This window comes from Rhinolophus hipposideros (genome assembly GCF_964194185.1).
Source record: "Rhinolophus hipposideros genome assembly, chromosome: 15".
In the NCBI taxonomy this organism is placed as follows: Eukaryota; Metazoa; Chordata; class Mammalia; order Chiroptera; family Rhinolophidae; genus Rhinolophus; species Rhinolophus hipposideros.
In genome coordinates this window covers 29,069,976-29,087,739 of record NC_138061.1, presented here as the reverse complement: position 1 = coordinate 29,087,739, position 17,764 = coordinate 29,069,976, and the positions used below count along the sequence as shown (strand labels likewise).

Here is a 17,764-nt window from a genome sequence, read left to right as displayed (position 1 = left end):
CCGCGGGGAGCAGAAGACAGAGAGAGAGCAGGACATTTTGACCCCATCACTTTCTGTCCCCTCCTTACCCTTGATAATAGGGTCAATAATACAATCACTGGTTCAAAAGGGTAGAATTGGAACATCGCAGAAAACAGAGCCCAAGCTGAATTCAGAGAGGAAGAACCACACTGTCGCTACAGGTAAGTCACCCTGCCGACCTTTCTGGTCTAGAACCTACAAACGTATCAGAATCCTGGGTCTTGTACCACCCCACTCCTGCCACCGCTGCCCCCTGCTCTCAAGGCACATCTCTCAGAGGAGCCCACCTCATGACTTGGTTTTATTTTCTTCACAGCACTTTCCACTTCCATGAAATTATTTGTGCATGTTCCTATTTATCACCTGCCCCGCTGACTGGACGATTTATCGAGTTCATAGTCACAGTTTCAGGGCCTAGAATGGAGCTCGGCACATATCACATTCTTAACACATATGCCATAAAGAAACGAATGACAGGAAACCATTTAGAAGCGTACTTTACCTTCCGAAAATCGGGTTGAGAGTGTTGGGAACGTAGTGGTCTCGATCTTCAATGACTTTTCTGCCCAGTGTTATTTTTATATAAGGGTCACACTGTGAGGACAAAGCAGATGGCACGTTTTGTCACTGTGGGGTGCAAGTTTAAGTCAGTTTCTGGGGCAGACACAGGTGTGCCTCCACCCCGACTCCCAAACTGGTGTAAAGGTGGGGACCGTGGCCCCCGCATGCTGCAGACGAGGTCTGAGCAATGTTTCTTCCCTTTTGGCAGCCCACAGCCAGCACACGCCCTTAGAGAAGCAGAGTGGGGTGAAGCGGCCGAGGCAGGGAGGAGTGACAGAGAAAGTCTCCTCCGAGGTCACATCTGTAAATGAGAAGGATGAACCAGAGGATCCTAATGCTTTCAAGCTCTTAGAGAGATGCCTGTTGGGACAATTCGTTCCTGAATACATTGTTTGGACAGAGTATCTTTCCCCTAGTGAGATAACAGAAGCCCCCAAAGAAAGAACATGACAATTATTGTGGTTGATGACTGTAATTATCCTGCTACCAGAGAAAGCCCCACACCCAAACTCTTACCAAGCCATTGTTGTCCTGGGGCTGGAGCTCTAAGCCTCGAACAATGTAAATCCTAACCGTGCATTCCTGTGGGACGCTGTCAGGTAATTCCCGAAACTGCCTGGGAGGGGCCGGCACGCTGGGGTCATCCGACAGGGGGTAGATTCTAAAGGAACCCTAAGAGAGAGAGAGACACATAGATGTACCGACAGGGCCCTGAAGGACCTGGGCAGAGGGCTTCTGGGCAGTGCCCTCCTTCCCCAGGGCACTCCTGGGATAGCCACCAGAGTTGTGTAATTGGTGAAGAAGGACTGCCTTTTGTGAAAGAAACAATATGCATTGCACCGTGCATATTTCCCGTCGGAAAAGTGAAATGATGATAAAGTATTTACTAGCTTACAGGGGTGAAGAAAGGGCAAGGCAGAAGCAGGGAGACCAGGCAAAGATCTAGGAAAGAGATGGAGGTGGCTCAGACCATTATGAAAGCAAAGGAGGTGGTGAGGAGTGAAATCCTGTACATATTTGGAAGATAGGAATAAACGATTATTTTTTAAACCCAAACTACTAAGATGATTTCCCTTTGTGTGTATCACTCCCATCACCTACCTCCCACTGCCAGGCAAACTCTTGCTCATCCCTCAGGTCTCAGCTGAAAGGTGTCACCTCTTCCAGGAAACCTCCCTGACTGCCCCTGGGTTGGGTATGTCCCCTGCGTGCTCACATCTAACCCTGCACTCACCCCTGTCACAGCACTGACCTCTGTGTGGTAATTGTCTATGATCTACATTCTTCACTAGTCTGTGAGCTTCCGGAGGGCGGGAATTATGACTTGTTCATACTCGATCTCCAGGACCTAACACAGGGCTGGGTGTGTAGCAGGGGCACAATTCATACGTATTTTGAATGAATAAGCCATCAGGCCAGCTTGAGAGGTCATATATTTAATCCTGAAACCAGCTTAAGAGAAAACACTTAAGCTGGATTCAGAACATGTGGGTCTTAGTTCCAGCTACATTCATTCAGTAAAGCAGCATGAAATGAGCACCTACTATGCCAGGTACTGGAGACACAAAAATGAGCTCAAGGAACCCATTGTGGCACAGGGAGGTTGAATAGGTCCGACTCTCATGCCATCTTTGGTTGCTTGGTGGCAAGCTGTAATGAGAGGATTTTGAGACCAAATGTAGGGTATAATGCTCTGATTGATTAGCTATTGGAAAGGATTAGGAAGTAGCATCACATCTGCCATGGATTTGCCAACTGTCGTTGGGGGCAGGGGCAGTCATGAAAGCAGACACTTACAATGTGAAAGGTGTTTTAACAGGGGCAGGAACCCAGACCTGTGGGAGCCTGGAGTAGGAGTGAGTCACTCTGCCATAAGCAATCAGGGAACACTTCACAGAGAATGTGACATTTGAGCTGGCTTAAAAGAATGAGGAGGAGTTTGTCCGACCACAAAGCGGGGAAGGAAAGGCATCCAGGGAAGGAAGAAGAGCCTGTCCCAAGGCTCCAGTTGTGAGAGGACAAGGTGTGTCTAAGGCTTGGAAGAGGGCCTCCCGAGCAGGCGGACACGGTGGCAGGGGGGCGTGGTGGCAGGGGAGACAAGTAGCTAAGTGGCTCATGAAACACTGGCTCCACCTTAGGAAAGAGTTGAGACTTGATCTGGTGGAAACCCAAATGATATCGTTAAGCAGTCAAGAAAAGTGACCAGATCTGGTTGCATGGAGAATGGGACTGGAATGGAATGAGAAAGACGGCAAGGAGAGTCAGTTGGGAAGTTGCTACAATGTCCTGCCGAAAGTCTCGGAGGGGGCAGTGGGAATGGGGAGCGATTCACCCTTGGAGAGGGTGAATCTGCAGGATTCGGGACTCATTGGCATGAGCAGAGAGAAAGATACTGAGAATGGCTTTGAATGTTCTGCCTCTGACCACTGTCATTACCAGTTTCCTTGGTAGCACCTTCTAGCATCTTTCAGATGTCAAGGGACATGACACTGCCCTACAGGTTGGTTGTCCTTTATCCTAGGTCCATCAAGAAAATAAAAGGGGAATTTTAAACAGGAGAAACACATATTTTACTCACCTTAAACTCTCCTACCACAGAAGGGTCTTCATTCTCATCTGATTTGCCTCGATACAGCTTGAAAGTATCTGAGAAGTCTGTCAGGCCCTCAAATTCTGTTACATCCTCTAGTTCACAATTATATATCTGAAAACAATCAACAGATTCTTAATTTCTCATTAAAAGACAGGTGGAGTCTCAAAATCAAAAAGACTGACGATACTAAACAGGCATGACGATGTGGGTGGAACAACTGGAACTCTTCCTTTGCTGGTGGGAATGTAGGAAGACACAGCCACTTGGGGAAAAGGTCTGGCAGTGTCTTATGGAGTTAAATATCCATCTATTCTATGATGCAGGAATTGCATTCCTAGGTAATTAACCAAGAGAAATGAAAATGTGTCCATAGGTGGTACAAGACTATCCACAGCAGCTTCATTACCAGGAAAATGGATAAACAAAATTGTGGCATATCTATAAAATGGCTAAAAAGGGACAGATTACTGTACATGTGACAACATGATAGATCTTAAAACTACTGTGTTGGGCTAAAGAAGCCAGACATACACAAAATGCACGCTGTATGAGTCCATTTATATGAAGTGTAAAAACAGGCAAAAACCTGTCTATGGTGATAAAATCAGATCAGTTGTTTTGGGGAAGGATGGAAGACTGTGGGGAACTGACTAGAAAGGGATACTAAGGAGTTTTCTGTCCTGATAGAAATGTTCTCTGCCTTCTCTTGGTGGTAGTTTACATAGGTGTGTACACTGATTAAAATTCACTAAATGGATGATGTTATGTATGTAAATTATACTTCAATAAAAAACTAGAAGAGGAGGAGGACGAGAAGAAAGGATGAAAAGAAGGGAGAAAGAGGGGAAGGAGGGAAGGAAAGAAGAAAAGAGGGAAAGAGGGAGGATGGGCTGTGGGAGTGGGCCATCAGATCAGTTTGATGCTGGTGTTTCTTAAGCTGCATTGAGATGCTATGACCATAACATGAAAGGATGTGGGGTTTTCCACTTTGATGGGGAAAATCATTTTTATGGCTAGCTATTTCTCATTGTAAAGTTTTTTCTTCTCCTATGCATTGTTCTGAAAAGTTCAGCATTTGCTTCTCCCTGAGTGCATGACAGTCTGAAAAATGGAATGAAGAATTGGAAAACCCAAAACAATAACAGAAAGATCACAGATAGACCTGCCTAGCTCAATAGTTTGTTTTCCTCCTAGACATACGTGCCCATGGTTGTGATCGTATGCTACATGCATGTAACAGAATCAACTTTTTAGTTAGTAAAACCGATGCCCCTTTGGAGGGCAGAATGAGGCATGTTGACATTTCATGCTTTTCTGCAAGAGCACCATGACTTGTAGGTCTCCCTGGGTCAAAATGGACAATTGTTGGTCTAATTAGTGTGGTACCAACCCTTTCCCAGCCCTCTGCCAGATGCCCCTAAGCTCCAAAGTGGCAGTCACGTAACCATAAATCAAAAGCTGTCGTCAAGTGGTAAAGCCAAAACCTATTGTAAAAGGGCTCAACAGGAGGCCAGAGGTGCTCCTGGCCCCTCCCCGTTAGCACCCACCATTGGGCCTTTTGGTCTTAGCATTATGGCCAGTTTCAGTGAATGTTGATCTCCCCCCGACAGCACCAGAGGCTCAGGTACCTTGAGTTTGGAATAGCCTTTCTGAATATATGGTCCACATTTTTCATGTTCCCCTGTGGAAGCATAAAATTTACTCCACCAGTCAACGATTTCTTCCTCCTAAGAAAGACACATCAAGATGCAAAAATCTTTAGTGATGACCTAGATTTCCAATCAATGAGAGAAAACCCATATGTAACAAGTAAGAGAAGTAGGTACTTCTGAATCTGAAACAGGCAAGATTATTTGACTTTTGTTTGCATGCAGAGTGCATAAAGCATTCACGATTCTTCAGCCCTGAAGCTGGCGGTGAAATGATCCTTGGCCAATGATATGTGGCTTTAATGCCCACAGCTATACTGGATGATTTTCTTACATCCTATAGACACAATCAATTAATTTGTCTGGTTTTACTTTTTTATCCTCTCAACTTCATAGTTACATATACAGACAATAGATTAAAATAAAACCTCCAATATATGTTTCTCACTATTTCATTTCTGTAGCCCTTCAGTCAGCAATGCCTTATAAAACAAAGCTCACAAAGCTAAGAATTGGGAAAACTAGTTCTAATTCAAGTTTCATCCCTTACGTTATAAGTCACACCCTCATGTTATAAGCCATACCAGCTTGAGCAAGTTGTTTAACATCTCTGAGCATCAATTTCTTCATTCACTGAATGGGATGATAACACTACCTGTCTCCATCTACCTCAGAGGCTTGTTTTGGAAATCAAATATCAATTAGAAGAAAGAGCTTCGTAAATGATAAAATGTGAAACAAAAGTAAGGAGGCATTATGGTTCATTCAGACCAGTGGCTCCTAGGCTATCCTTGGAGATGCTGATTCAATCAGCCTGGGACTGGACTTGGGTACCCAGTATGCTTTCCTAAGTCCCCAGGCAATTCCAATGCACAGCCAGTATGGAAAATCTCTGGTTTAGCTGGGTGGTTCTTAGTTGGGCAGAAGGGATAGCATATTAAAGTCACTTGAGGAATATTTTTCAAACTGCCAAAGGCTGTAGTTTATAGAAGGCTGCTATAAATCCCACTCAGATTTATAACAAGAATAGATCCTCATTAGGCCCACCCATTGCTTATTTTAATCATCCTGGGAAAGAGTGATAATGCCACAAATACAGTGTCACCTGCCACATAGCTTCCTATTCAGTCTGGTGAGAAGTTAAGAAGGAACCCTCAAGAAAACCTATGTCTTATCTCTGTACAGTAATATATACATGCGTGTGTACACACACACACACGCATGCACACTTATTTTCCCTTTATGGGTCAGTAACCAACCCTGGATTTTAAAAAGTTTTCTTTATATATCAGCTATAGGAAGAAAATATATGAATTTTAAATCTAGCGAAATATGTACAACAGTTACCTTTTCTGTCAGCTGCTCATCACATGTACGGGCAGGAAGAGGGCAAACCATATAACAGGTCACACAGATACAGAGACCCCATGAGCATTAGGTTTAAAGAGAAACAGAGAAGGAGAAATTATTTCTCATGCATGCTTTATATTATCAACATTTTGATGGATTATTTAAATTATTCAAGATGATCTCATAATTAAACAGACCTTACTAGTTTCTTCTCTGAAAATGTGCAAAAGGGTTACAAACAGTGTTAAAATGAAAGTCTCAAAGGGGAGTCACCCACATCCCGTGTTTTCAATGGAGTTAGAGGGTCTCATTGTCCCCAGCACAGTGGTCACACAGGAGAGGCGGTGCAGCTGCTCATCTCCTTGTCCCAAACCTTTCATTCCATTTAACCCCTAAAGTATATCCCCAACTTGGCCTAATTCTTATCCCTTCAAAATCTCCTGTCACAGGTGTTCACGTCTCGCATGATGCACTATCATCTTGTTTATCCCCATGTCTGTGTTATAGCACCAAAGACATATCCATCCATCAAAATTGCTCTAAGATGTCAAGTTTCTCATTGGCCAAATGCTTCCATTTGAGTTTCTGCATGGAGAATACACCCTTGATTTCAGGAGATAAGAGAACGGGGAGCAAGGATGTTGGGTTTGAGTTTTTCTCTTGGTACCTGCTGGAAAATTAGCCAAGCTCACCCTTGGGGGAAGTTTGAAGGATTGCTATCCAGACTTCCTCTCTGAAATCCTAGCTTCAAGTTCATTTCTAATGTGCGGACGGAACAACCCCTCACAACTGACACTCCCTGCAGCTGCAGTGTGGGGGGGCTCCATGGCTTCTTCTGTACGTGCCCCTTGGTATTTTCCAGATTGACTTTTGTTCAGCACATAGAATTGCCAAGAGAGGCAGAGAGGCAGATAGATGTAATACTTCTTTCTGTTAGATTCGTACCAAAATGGAATTAAAGATTAAATTGTTATAGCCGAATTAAGATTTTGGAGAGAAGAATTTTATGCCGAAAGTGCTTTCACATTCTGAATGGTTCCTGAATTCAGATTTTTAAGAGTCTGTTTATTCACATCTATTTTGAGCGCTCTGAAATCATGTCAAAGAAGAGAATAGTTCGTGACTTAAAAGGCATTATTCCAAACAAACGGCTGATTTAAAATTTTAGAATTAATGTGGGAGAATTCACTCACTCCCGCTTGCTCATTAGTTCATATGAAAAGTAACTGGAACAACGGAAGTAACTTGCTTTATCATATCCAAATGGCACAGAACAGTCTCCCCTTTCAGCTTAAAATGATCCCATTTGTTTCGAGATCAGCTTTCACTCCAAAATCTGCTAATAGAAAGAATCTGAGAGGAGAATTCAAGTCTTTAGACCGAGGCCCCCCGAAGTCCCAGGCAGCCGCATGCATTTTCTCATTATACATACATGCACTGTCGTTGGAGAAACCATTTTGCCGAGAGCTGTTGACATACTGCTTAAGCACTGGAATTGGAAGGCAATTGTTGAAATGGCCATGTAGGAATGTCCATGTCATCTGGCTAGCACTTAAAACCAATGTGCCCCAAATTCGTATTTCTCACTTTTCTTGTAGTAGTGCTGAGCCCATTTGTTAAAGGCTCCCACAGTCATCATAGGGTGTGGGTTTCTGTGAACGTGAGACTCTTACCCAAAGCCACAGCCACAGGTGTTGATCCATTCCCTCAATGTACCCATAATAAAAAGGCTTGAATTGAGTTAGGGGTAATAGATGTACATTACACACACATCGCATGTACATGTACTCATGCATATCACATGTATACATGTATTTCACATGTATGCATGTACAACACTACATGTACATGTCATATAGGACATTAGGAAGCTTGTTATTATTGGCTTTTCCAAAGCTTAGCTTTCGTCGTTTGACTCTGCATAGATATGCAGTGTCTTCCCTGAGGAACTGATGGAATGAGTTTTTTAGAGGCAATTCCAATCAGTCTTTCTTATCAACAGAGTGTATTTCAACTGGGTGTTAGAAAAGCAAGCCGATCAAAATCATTTATAATACAGAGGATACTATCCACTGATGACTGCTACTACCATCCCCAATCCTGCTAGGTTGCCACTTAAATTCTATGGTGTGAAGTAAACTTTCACAATGTGTTACTACAGTAACCTAGTCACCTGGTAACTACTGCTAAGAAATGGATGAAAAATTGCACGGATTGGCTTTATTCTTCTTCTTGGTTCCCCATACCTAGGGCTACTGAGTACATAGCAGGCAAAATAATAACTGATTGACAGTGGGAGGTAAGAAAGCTGGAGTCAGATTATAGAGTAGGATCTTAAACTGCCCTTTTCCTGAGTGTTGTAAAAATGTACATACTTGCATTCACCCTAGGCTACTACCATTTGATTGGGAATATTCGGGATAGTTTACAAAGTAGTTTTGCAAATTTGATATTGTCATTTGTGACTGTGGATTTTTGGGAACAGAATCAAACACACTGCTAAACAGTGCTGGCTGTGGACACCATATTTAACCTGGTCCAATTGTTGGTGAGTTTAATGCAGTGGGAAGGAAGTGGATATATTTTTTAAGGCACTGTTTATGGACATAACACATTAAGGTGCAATCATGTACATTTTTTGGCCAGTTTGCACATTGAAACATGCTGTGAAAATCCATAATAAATGCCAACAGAAACAGGGAGATATTTGAAGTTTTCTTTTTCTGGGCTGAGACCTTCCTGCCCACCCTCTTTTCTTCTTGTAGAATTGGCTGGAATGGTTTTAAAATAGGGCCCTGAGTGAGCATTTCCATCAATTTCTTGACTTCTAAACCACAGTGAATATAAAAATTGGGGATATCCCATACACTGACAAATAGGGTCATTAAAAATCCATGACACTTCTGCTTCTTGTTGGGAAAACAACCGGTGTGCTACATGCCCCCCTCTTCTGAATGCTGCAGTACTATGAATTTGCTCCTGAAATTTCTTTTTCTAGTAAATGATATTATTCAGACTGTCCACACCAATGGTTCTCAGACCTGCCTGCACATTAGAATCACTTGGGGATATTTGAAAATATACTGATGTCTGGGGCCTTTTTGGAAGGTGGAGCATGGGTGTGGGTATTATTAATATCTTAAGTATCCCAGGTGACTAAGGGTAGAGAATATTAGCCCACACAATGTCATCAAAACTTTTTTTTTTTTTTTTTTAAGGAGGACGCAGCTCACAGTGGCCCATGCGGGGATTGAACCAGTAACCTTGGTGTTATCAGCACCACGCTCTTACCAACTGAGCTAACTGGCCACCCCCTCATCATAACTTTTGCTGAGTATAAGATTCAGATTCTTCACCTCAGTAAGTTGGTTTATTCTTATTACTTTAATTGCATTGAATGGTTGTTTGACTGAATTCACCCCATGCTTAGACACCTGGAAGATAAAACTGACATTATCCAATGATTGGTTCTGAAGCTTACCTTCGAAGCCAGTAATGGTTTTGTGTCTTCTATTTCGATAATGATATCCCGGCAGGGTGGGGTAGAAAGAAAGGAGGCTGCGAGACAAACAATTTCATAACCTTACATACTTATAAAAATACAGTGGTGAATATTCTACTCCAAGTTCAAGTTCAACAGCCACAGAGTGGATGGTAGAGTTTACTCCTGGATAAGACTACTGAATGGAGAGGACCACACCCGAAAATAACCCAACAATTCATCACTTTCCCCAAAATATGATATGGTTTTAGACATTTTTAGGGGACTGTCTGGCCCCCACTTTTTTTTTTTTTTTTGTCTTAGGCAATTAGCCTAGTGCCTATACACAGGAAGTGCTCAAAAAAGAATTGTGTCAATACATGTCTTTAGAGGATGCAGGAGTTGGAAGTAGAGGAATCTACATCTAAAGGAGCCTTCTTTGCATGGAATCTGTTCTAAGACTGAAAAACAAAGGAGAGTGAATAGTTGCATATTTGGGTCTGAAGTTGCAGTGGCTTACACACCCTGATTTTATGTAATTTCCAGAATATTTGTGGCTCTGGATTTTGGGGTTAGAGGAAGGGCTCAGGAGCAGCCCTGGGCTCACTAGGTTTGGTTTAGCTAAAGGGGTGCCAAAGCCTCAGCCTGCGGGGAGGGTGAGAGGTATGTCTACCCTTTATGGAAGATGCATCAGGCAGTCAGACATTCAACAGGAGGCCAGAACCCAGACAGAGCAAACTCTGCCAAGCCGAAAGAACTTTCTGTTTAACCCACCCAGGCAACTGACATATAGGACATAAAGGAGGGGAGGAAAGATACATTTTCTAGGCAGTGGGCTAATCCCTTTACATACATGATCTCATTGAATTCCTCAATAAGCCTGTAGAATAGGGACCATTATACTCATTATAAAGGTTAAAAAAACAAACTGAGGCTAAGAGAAAGCAAGTCACTTGCTTCAGGTTAAACACTTAGTATTAAGTGGAAATACGTCATCTAGGTCTGTCTGACCCCAAAACTTGTGTTTTAACCATCATACCAGAGCCCAGAGCAGAGTAAACACTTGATATATGTCAAAGAAATGATCAGGGGGACACTGAGGTGACAGGGGAGACTGACATTTATTGAGCATCTATGACATGCCAGTTGCTATGCTAGGTTCCTGTATATCCAAGTGGAATCACCCCCACAATCTATCAACCTAGCTCCCCACAACTCCTAAGAACTGCAACAACACAGAACGTGACAGCCAGATGGGCAGAAAAGCAGGAACACAACTGTGTGCAAATTCCTTCTTATTTATCCGTTCTCCACTTTACCACCCTCACATAAATAAAGCCACAGGGATAGGAGAACAGTTATTCTCTGTGCTTCCAACATTAGGCCAACCAAGTATTTCCTCAACTCTACCCTGGCATCGGTTTTAAGAAAGTACCGACTGATCTTAAATAATAGATGCTGGTCTTGGGAATATTATGCTCCCCATGGTGCTTCAGGGTTTTCCTCTTGCGGGGCTCTCTGACACCTTGACCACACTTCATGTTAATTATACAGAATCACTAACCAGGAGACCTCTGCCTTGGGCCCAAACTACCCCTGAGCAATAGACACAAACAGGTCCACACAAGCGCTTCTGGGACCAGAGAAAGTTTGCAGCATTTGTATCTTCCTAATGATTTCACATATTCGTATCAGAGAACTTTGTCTCATGAGAGCAGTCAAAAAAAAAAAGCTAGGAAAATGATGCTTTTCTCCATTTAGTAACCCCAAATGAAACAATGCCTGCAGTTGACATTAATCCTTGTTATAAAAATGTTGCTATTTTAGGCACCATCAATTCAGCACAAAACGCTTTGCCTGGGAAATTTATGGATAAACACATGTAAGGGTTTTGCTCAAATATGTATGTGGATTTTATTTTTTCCTCTTCTCTGAATCAGGGACACAGTTACGCTCAGACGCACATAGCAGATGAATTTCAGAAGCTCTGTAATATTAATACCAAACCGTATGGAAGATTACATAGAATTGGTTAGCGTCACAGCTGCTGAAACAGAAGACATCTGCTTCAGTCTTGAAGCTACCACTGATCAGCTGAATGAGTGTTAGTTCTCCACGGGGCCAGGGGTCCTGGGATCTTATTCACTGATGGAACCCAGACCCCAGTCCCTGGCACATGGTAAGCTGAAAACAAGTCATTACTGAAGGGACAATAGCAAAACACTACTCAATAACTATTATTTATTATGGAACTCTTAAGTAAGTATTATGCCCCCCCCATCATTTACTTATTAATTATGTGACTTAAGGCAAGTCATTTAAACTTAGCAGGTGTTATTTTTTTCTCAGTGGATGACAATGAAGTAATATCTTTCAAATTATATCACAACAATGTTGTGATACATTAATGAGGTGGGACAAAAGATCGAAAGCAATTTAAAATAAAAATCACCCCCCGCCCCTCAGTGCTCACAGGGTGGGGGTCGGGGGCAGGGGAGAGCCCTCTATGTCCCCATCAAAATAGTGATCACACCAGACGGCAATCACCCATTTTCTTGTTTTCCTTCCCTGCTGGACTATATGAAAAGTTCAGGAAGCATTTAACATTTCTGAAAAAGAAGTCTTATATTCACTCAAGTGCGGGATACCTCAGAAGGTAATAGCTTGAGCATAGGACCTAAAGGAAGGGTGGGAAGACACATTTTCTCGGCACCTACCACGTGCCAGGCAGTGGGCTAAGCCCTTTACATACAGGATCTCATTTAATCCCTCAATAATCCTGTAAAATAGGGACCATTATCCCCATTAAAGGATTAGAAACATAAACTGAGGCTAAGAGAAAGCCAGTATTCAAGTCTAGCTCTGCTGCTTCCTAACTATATTACCTTGGGAAAGTCACATAGCTGACTGTAAACCAAACCGTTTCCTCATCTGCAAAATCCGGACAATGAACATTTACTTTGAGAAGATTAAGTCAGGTCATGCATGAAAAGCCCCAAAGAATTATTTACAGACTTGCATTTTACCTTTGAGCTGTGGCACAATATCCTCCTTTCCTGCATAAGGGTCGCAGCGGAAGCGGTCCAGGTGGTCGATGGTACACTGGCCAACAACGGGCTTCCGTCCAAACTGCCGGTGGTCGATGACCTTGATCACCAGCGGAGGCATGTATAATTCCTCCTTGGGCAAGAACTGGGGGTCACAGAGGTAAGCGTCACTTCTCTGTACAAGACCTGACAAGAGCAGCTTTGCCAATAAACACCCACAAAAGGACCAACCCAGCCTCCTTGTGCCCATTTGGTGTAGCCCAGGGGACTTGCACTAAGTACTTAAGTTCAGTGACTTACATGCTAGGCAAGCAGAACAATGCTTTAAGGCACGAGCCCTGAGCCAGATGGCCTAGAATCAAATCCTGGCTCTGCCACTAAGAGCTGCATGACCTTAGGGAACTTTCCTGCCTATGTCCCAGTTAGCTCCTCAATAATAGTCGGATTGTTGCATTAATACATGTGACGTGTTTAGAATAGTACGTTAGTACCTGGCTCTGCTCTGTAACAGGATGCGGAGCTAGAATTTAGAAATGATTGAGCTAAAACTGAACCTTCAAGGGAAATAACTGTGGCTTGGGAGTCTTTTAGCCCTGGAAGTTCAGTGCCAAATGGGATGCTCATTTTTCTTTGATGCCTCTTGGTTCCTTCACATGGAATTTGGTGACCTAGGTGACATTGTCTGATTGGGGAATCATGGGCCTGCCTGGTGAGTGGTTCAGGTAAATTTCCACCTCTGGCCTTGCACAGGAATAGAAGCTGGAGCCAACTGAGGGGCTTTCCTCACCGATGCTGGCTGAAGCTCATTTCCAGATTAGAACTTGAGAGGTGGGGCAGGGGCTAGGGAGTGGACAAGGATGGGTGGCGTGGCCCAGGGGCGACCACTTTGGGATTCTGGCTTGGACTATCCAGATGGTGTTCCATCTGCACCGTTGTAGAGAAAGAACATGGGCTTTGGAGTTGGAGAGACCTAAATCGGAACTCTAGCGACTCAACTTGCTAGCTAGCTGTGTCCTCTTGTGTAAATCACTTAACCTCTCGGTTTCTTCCAAAGTGGGTGTAAGAGGAGTGAAAACGCCTGTTCTGCAGGGGTACAGTAAAGGTGAAATGCAGGGAGTATGAATGCAGCTAGCACAGGGCTGTCGCTGCTGTCGTTGTTGTCTTGACATAGTGGCTGCTGCACAGGTGTGGCCTGACACTCACTATGGGACTGAGATGAGGCATTTCCCCTTTCTGGGCCTCATTTTCCTCGTCTGTAAAAGTAGAAGCTATACCACAGGACCCTAGAGTTCAAGAGCAGGTGTGTTAGAGACATCAAATAACTTGGGAGGGGAAAGGAACTGGAAGGTTCTGGACCATCTACCCCATCAAACTGAAGAAGTGCTTTTATTTTTATCTGTTTTATATAGTAGAGTAAAAAGAAAGAGTTTTCTTTTTTAAAAAATTAGATTGTGGAGAGATTGGGTGACCGCTTCTTGTTCCAAAGTATTATGGGGCCTATGACGGGGGACTGTGAACTGGATCTGATACTGTCACATTTCTAATAACCAGAAGGTACCTTTGATGTAACAAAGTGGATATCATCCTAGGGGCAAGTGGAGGTGGGGTACAGTCATGGGTTCTTAAGGAATGGCCCATCACCCCATATGGGTTCCCCTATAACTGCCCCTTCCCCAGCCAGCCAGTCCCTATCTGGAAGGTTTTGGTCCATGTAGGGACATGAGGGAGGGTTAATATTCTGCCCTCAGGGCATTGACCAAGAGCTTGTAGTAGATAGCTGGATAAATGGAATGTTTATTAGAGAAATACGTTAGTATTGCTCATAGATATTTCTGTGTCACTGGGGTTCTTTGAAGCTTTAAGAAACCATCACTATAATGTAAGAATGTAAGGGGGGAAAGTCACTGACAATCTGAGTACAAGGCAGTTTTTCTATTTGTTATCAGATTTTGGATATATATAAACTGCTTGTGTGTGATGTGTATATATTCATATTGCAAATAAAATTCAGCTACTCAACATACATGTACTATTACAGAATCTTGATACTGTACCACTTTCATGAAGAGAACAGAACCTGGAAAGTTGGGTGTCTTCTTAAGGTTTTTGATCACCACTGATTCTACTCTTTCCCCTCCACACTCCACAATGAGACTGGGGGATGTGATACAAGCCATCTGGTAGTTCTTCATATTTCTTAAGCCCCAAGCTAGAATCTAAGCAAACAATGTAAAGAGAAGGGAAAGAAACCCAGCATATTAAAAATAATATTGAAAAGGAAAAATTATCCCTTAATAATCAGTAAATTCTATAAGAGTGACTTGTGCAGATTTGCTTAAAATCTCTGAGAATATTATCCTAGAGAGCCTCTAGGTCAAAGAAAGCAGTTTTTCCCCTTTCCTTCCCCTGCCTGAACCGCTAAACTAGCAGAGCAATATCCTGGCTGTGCCATATAATAGCCATGTGAACTCTGGCAACTTAGTTAACCACCCTCTGTCTCATCTACAAACAGGATTGATAGAAATATCTCTTACAGGGTTATTTTGAGGATCAAGTATAAACTTCTTAGCAGTGTCTGACATGCAAGCATTCAAAAATGTTAGCTGTTGTTTAAAGCCATCTGCCTCAGTCTTTGAAAACTCTTAGCGAGACAGCCTGAGGACAGAAATCCCAACAGTGCTTGAGACACAACGGGAAGTCCTTGATAGCAGGCCGGACACGGTCCATCCAGCTACCCGGTTAGCTCCATCAGCCTGTCTCTGCTCCGATTGTCTGACATGTCACCATTTCCCATTACTCCCTTCCCACTCTCTACCTCCGACTCCCTCTTGGGCCCCCTGCTCTCTGCACATGCTCTTCTGAGTCTGTCTTCCCTCTCCCAGGTCTCTCATTGACCCAGGGAAACTCAGAAATCTACTGGCTCCCAATAAATGAGAACTCTAGATTCCCTCAGTATGCTAGAATTGACCTGTTCTTGTTGCTTTGACAGGCCTTCTATTTCCATGAATATTTCAAAATTTTGTACAAATTCTATAGTCAGTTGGAGATAGCAAGACCCCATTTCCTATATGAAAGATTTCAGTTCCATAGCCATACCACCGGATTTGATTAAAAACAAAACAAAAACCAGAGAGGGCAGCATACCTCAATAGCAGTGAGCTGAACCACAGGCCTGATCCCTTGGGGAACCATGTATAGATTTGGTGCCCTTTGTGAGGGAAGAATGGGAAGGTTGGAGCCATCCTGTGAAAAAAACATGGCAACGTCAATGCCTCCCTTTAGTTCTAGTAAACAGTTATCTGGAGTTATTAATGAGTGTTTGAAGCAGCTACTCTGAAAGAATATGTGAGTGAGAACTCAGCAAGTACCTTGTGTCTCAGAATCAGTTCTGCCGTTACAAGGACATCCCCACAGGCTTTGTCTCCATTCATTACTGGGTACCAGAGAAGTTTAGGAGTGATGTCCATTTCTGAGTTAAGTTTCACCAGAGGAGAGCACATGCTTCGTCCTAAAAATTCATCTTTGCCCTAGAGAAACAGACAATCCTTTAATTCCCCCACAACATCCCTATAAACCTTCATCATCCCCCAAGCCATCTTAGAAATTCTAAATTATCTACCACTTGGTCATGGTCAAAAAGTTCGATGATAACTTTGGGTGGGTTCTGTAGGACTGTTTGGGGTTCCCCATAGATTTCAATTTCATCAAATATAATTGTTTGGTCCCATGTGGGGTTCAGAGTAGAGTGGATGATCTCAGTGGTTTTACTTCGATGGAGGAAGGAGACATGCGCATATGGATCTAAAAGAAAAAGAGAAAATAAAAGTGGGGCCATGGCTAAGGTTGAAAACCATAAAACTCCTAGAAGAAAACATTGGAGGCAATCTCCTTGACATTAGTTTAGCAATGACTTTTTAAATTTGACACCAAAAGCACAGGCAACAAAAAGCAAATATAAACTACATCAAACTAAAAAGCTTCTACACAACAAAGGAAACCATTAACAAAATGAAAAGGCAACATATAGATGAATGGATAAAGAAAATGTGGGACACACACACACACACACACACACAGAGGAATATAATTCAGCCTTAGAAAAGAAGTAAATCTTGTCATTTTTTACAATATGGATGAAAGTGGAGGACATTATGCTAAGTGAAATAAGCCAGTCAGAGAAAGACAAATAGTACATGGTATCACTTATATGTAGGATGTCCCCAGAAATCAAACTTATGGAAACAGAGAGTACAATAGTGGTTGCCAGGGGGAAATGGGAAAGGTTAGTATTAAAAGGGTACAAATTTCAGTTATAAGATACGTAAGGTCTGAAGAGCTGATGTATAACATGGTGACTACAGTTGATAACACTGTATTTTATCACTGAAATTTGCTAAGAGAGTAGAACTTAAGTGCTCACACACCACACACACATAAACATGTGAGGTGATGGATGTGTTAGCTCAATTGCGGGAATCCTTCCGCAATGTATACATATATGAAATCATCACATTGTACACTTTAAATGTATTATACTTTTTTTCAATTACACCTTAGTAAAACTGGAAAAAAAGAAAAAAGAGTAATCCATTTCTTATCCATGCTAAATTTCACCAAAGCATTTGAAGAAATTACCTGGAGCTGACCTATCAGAGAAAGAACCTAATGTCTAACCTAAAGCTCTTTTACACAAGCCAAAAGGTGCTTGGTTTTTAGCACTGCAGCCTCATATGAATAGGAGGACGCTTTGCTTTTGCTCCAATGATATATCTTACATCTCATACTGCAAGGAATGCGCTTTGAGTTTTATGCCACTTTAGTCAAGAATTTTGATAGGAGTCTAACTTTGACTTTCAATGATTGAGCGTCCCCTGGTGGTGAATATTTGAAAATGTCTTCAAAAACCATTTGGGAGATGTGTATTATGCGGATAACTGGAAACCTGCTCTCTCTTGATAAAAAAAGGAAATTATTCACACACGCTTGGAAGACATCTCGCAATTTATATGAGCACTGTAGAATGTCAGGCAACTGCTTTAACAGCTGTTTCCATAGAAAGCGC

The 17,764-nt window shown here is 42.6% G+C and overlaps 1 protein-coding gene across 3 annotated transcripts in view; it reads right to left on the bottom strand.

Moving 5' to 3' along the window:
* The window catches only part of MYOF (myoferlin), a 130,019-nt gene that overhangs the window by 21,904 nt on the left and 90,351 nt on the right, over positions 1-17,764 (bottom strand). For 2 of the 3 annotated variants that reach the window (XM_081073978.1, XM_081073979.1), the window contains 10 exons: positions 16,322-16,503; positions 16,071-16,229; positions 15,847-15,945; positions 14,757-14,918; positions 12,682-12,847; positions 9,656-9,732; positions 4,804-4,902; positions 3,161-3,286; positions 1,099-1,254; positions 524-615 (listed from right to left, as the gene is read on the bottom strand). In XM_081073978.1, coding sequence (XP_080930104.1) covers positions 524-615; positions 1,099-1,254; positions 3,161-3,286; positions 4,804-4,902; positions 9,656-9,732; positions 12,682-12,847; positions 14,757-14,918; positions 15,847-15,945; positions 16,071-16,229; positions 16,322-16,503 — 1,318 coding nt within the window. Of the gene's footprint in view, positions 1-523; positions 616-1,098; positions 1,255-3,160; positions 3,287-4,803; positions 4,903-6,171; positions 6,184-7,606; positions 7,664-9,655; positions 9,733-12,681; positions 12,848-14,756; positions 14,919-15,846; positions 15,946-16,070; positions 16,230-16,321; positions 16,504-17,764 lie in introns of all 3 variants that reach the window. The other variant, XM_081073980.1, reaches the window with a different exon arrangement.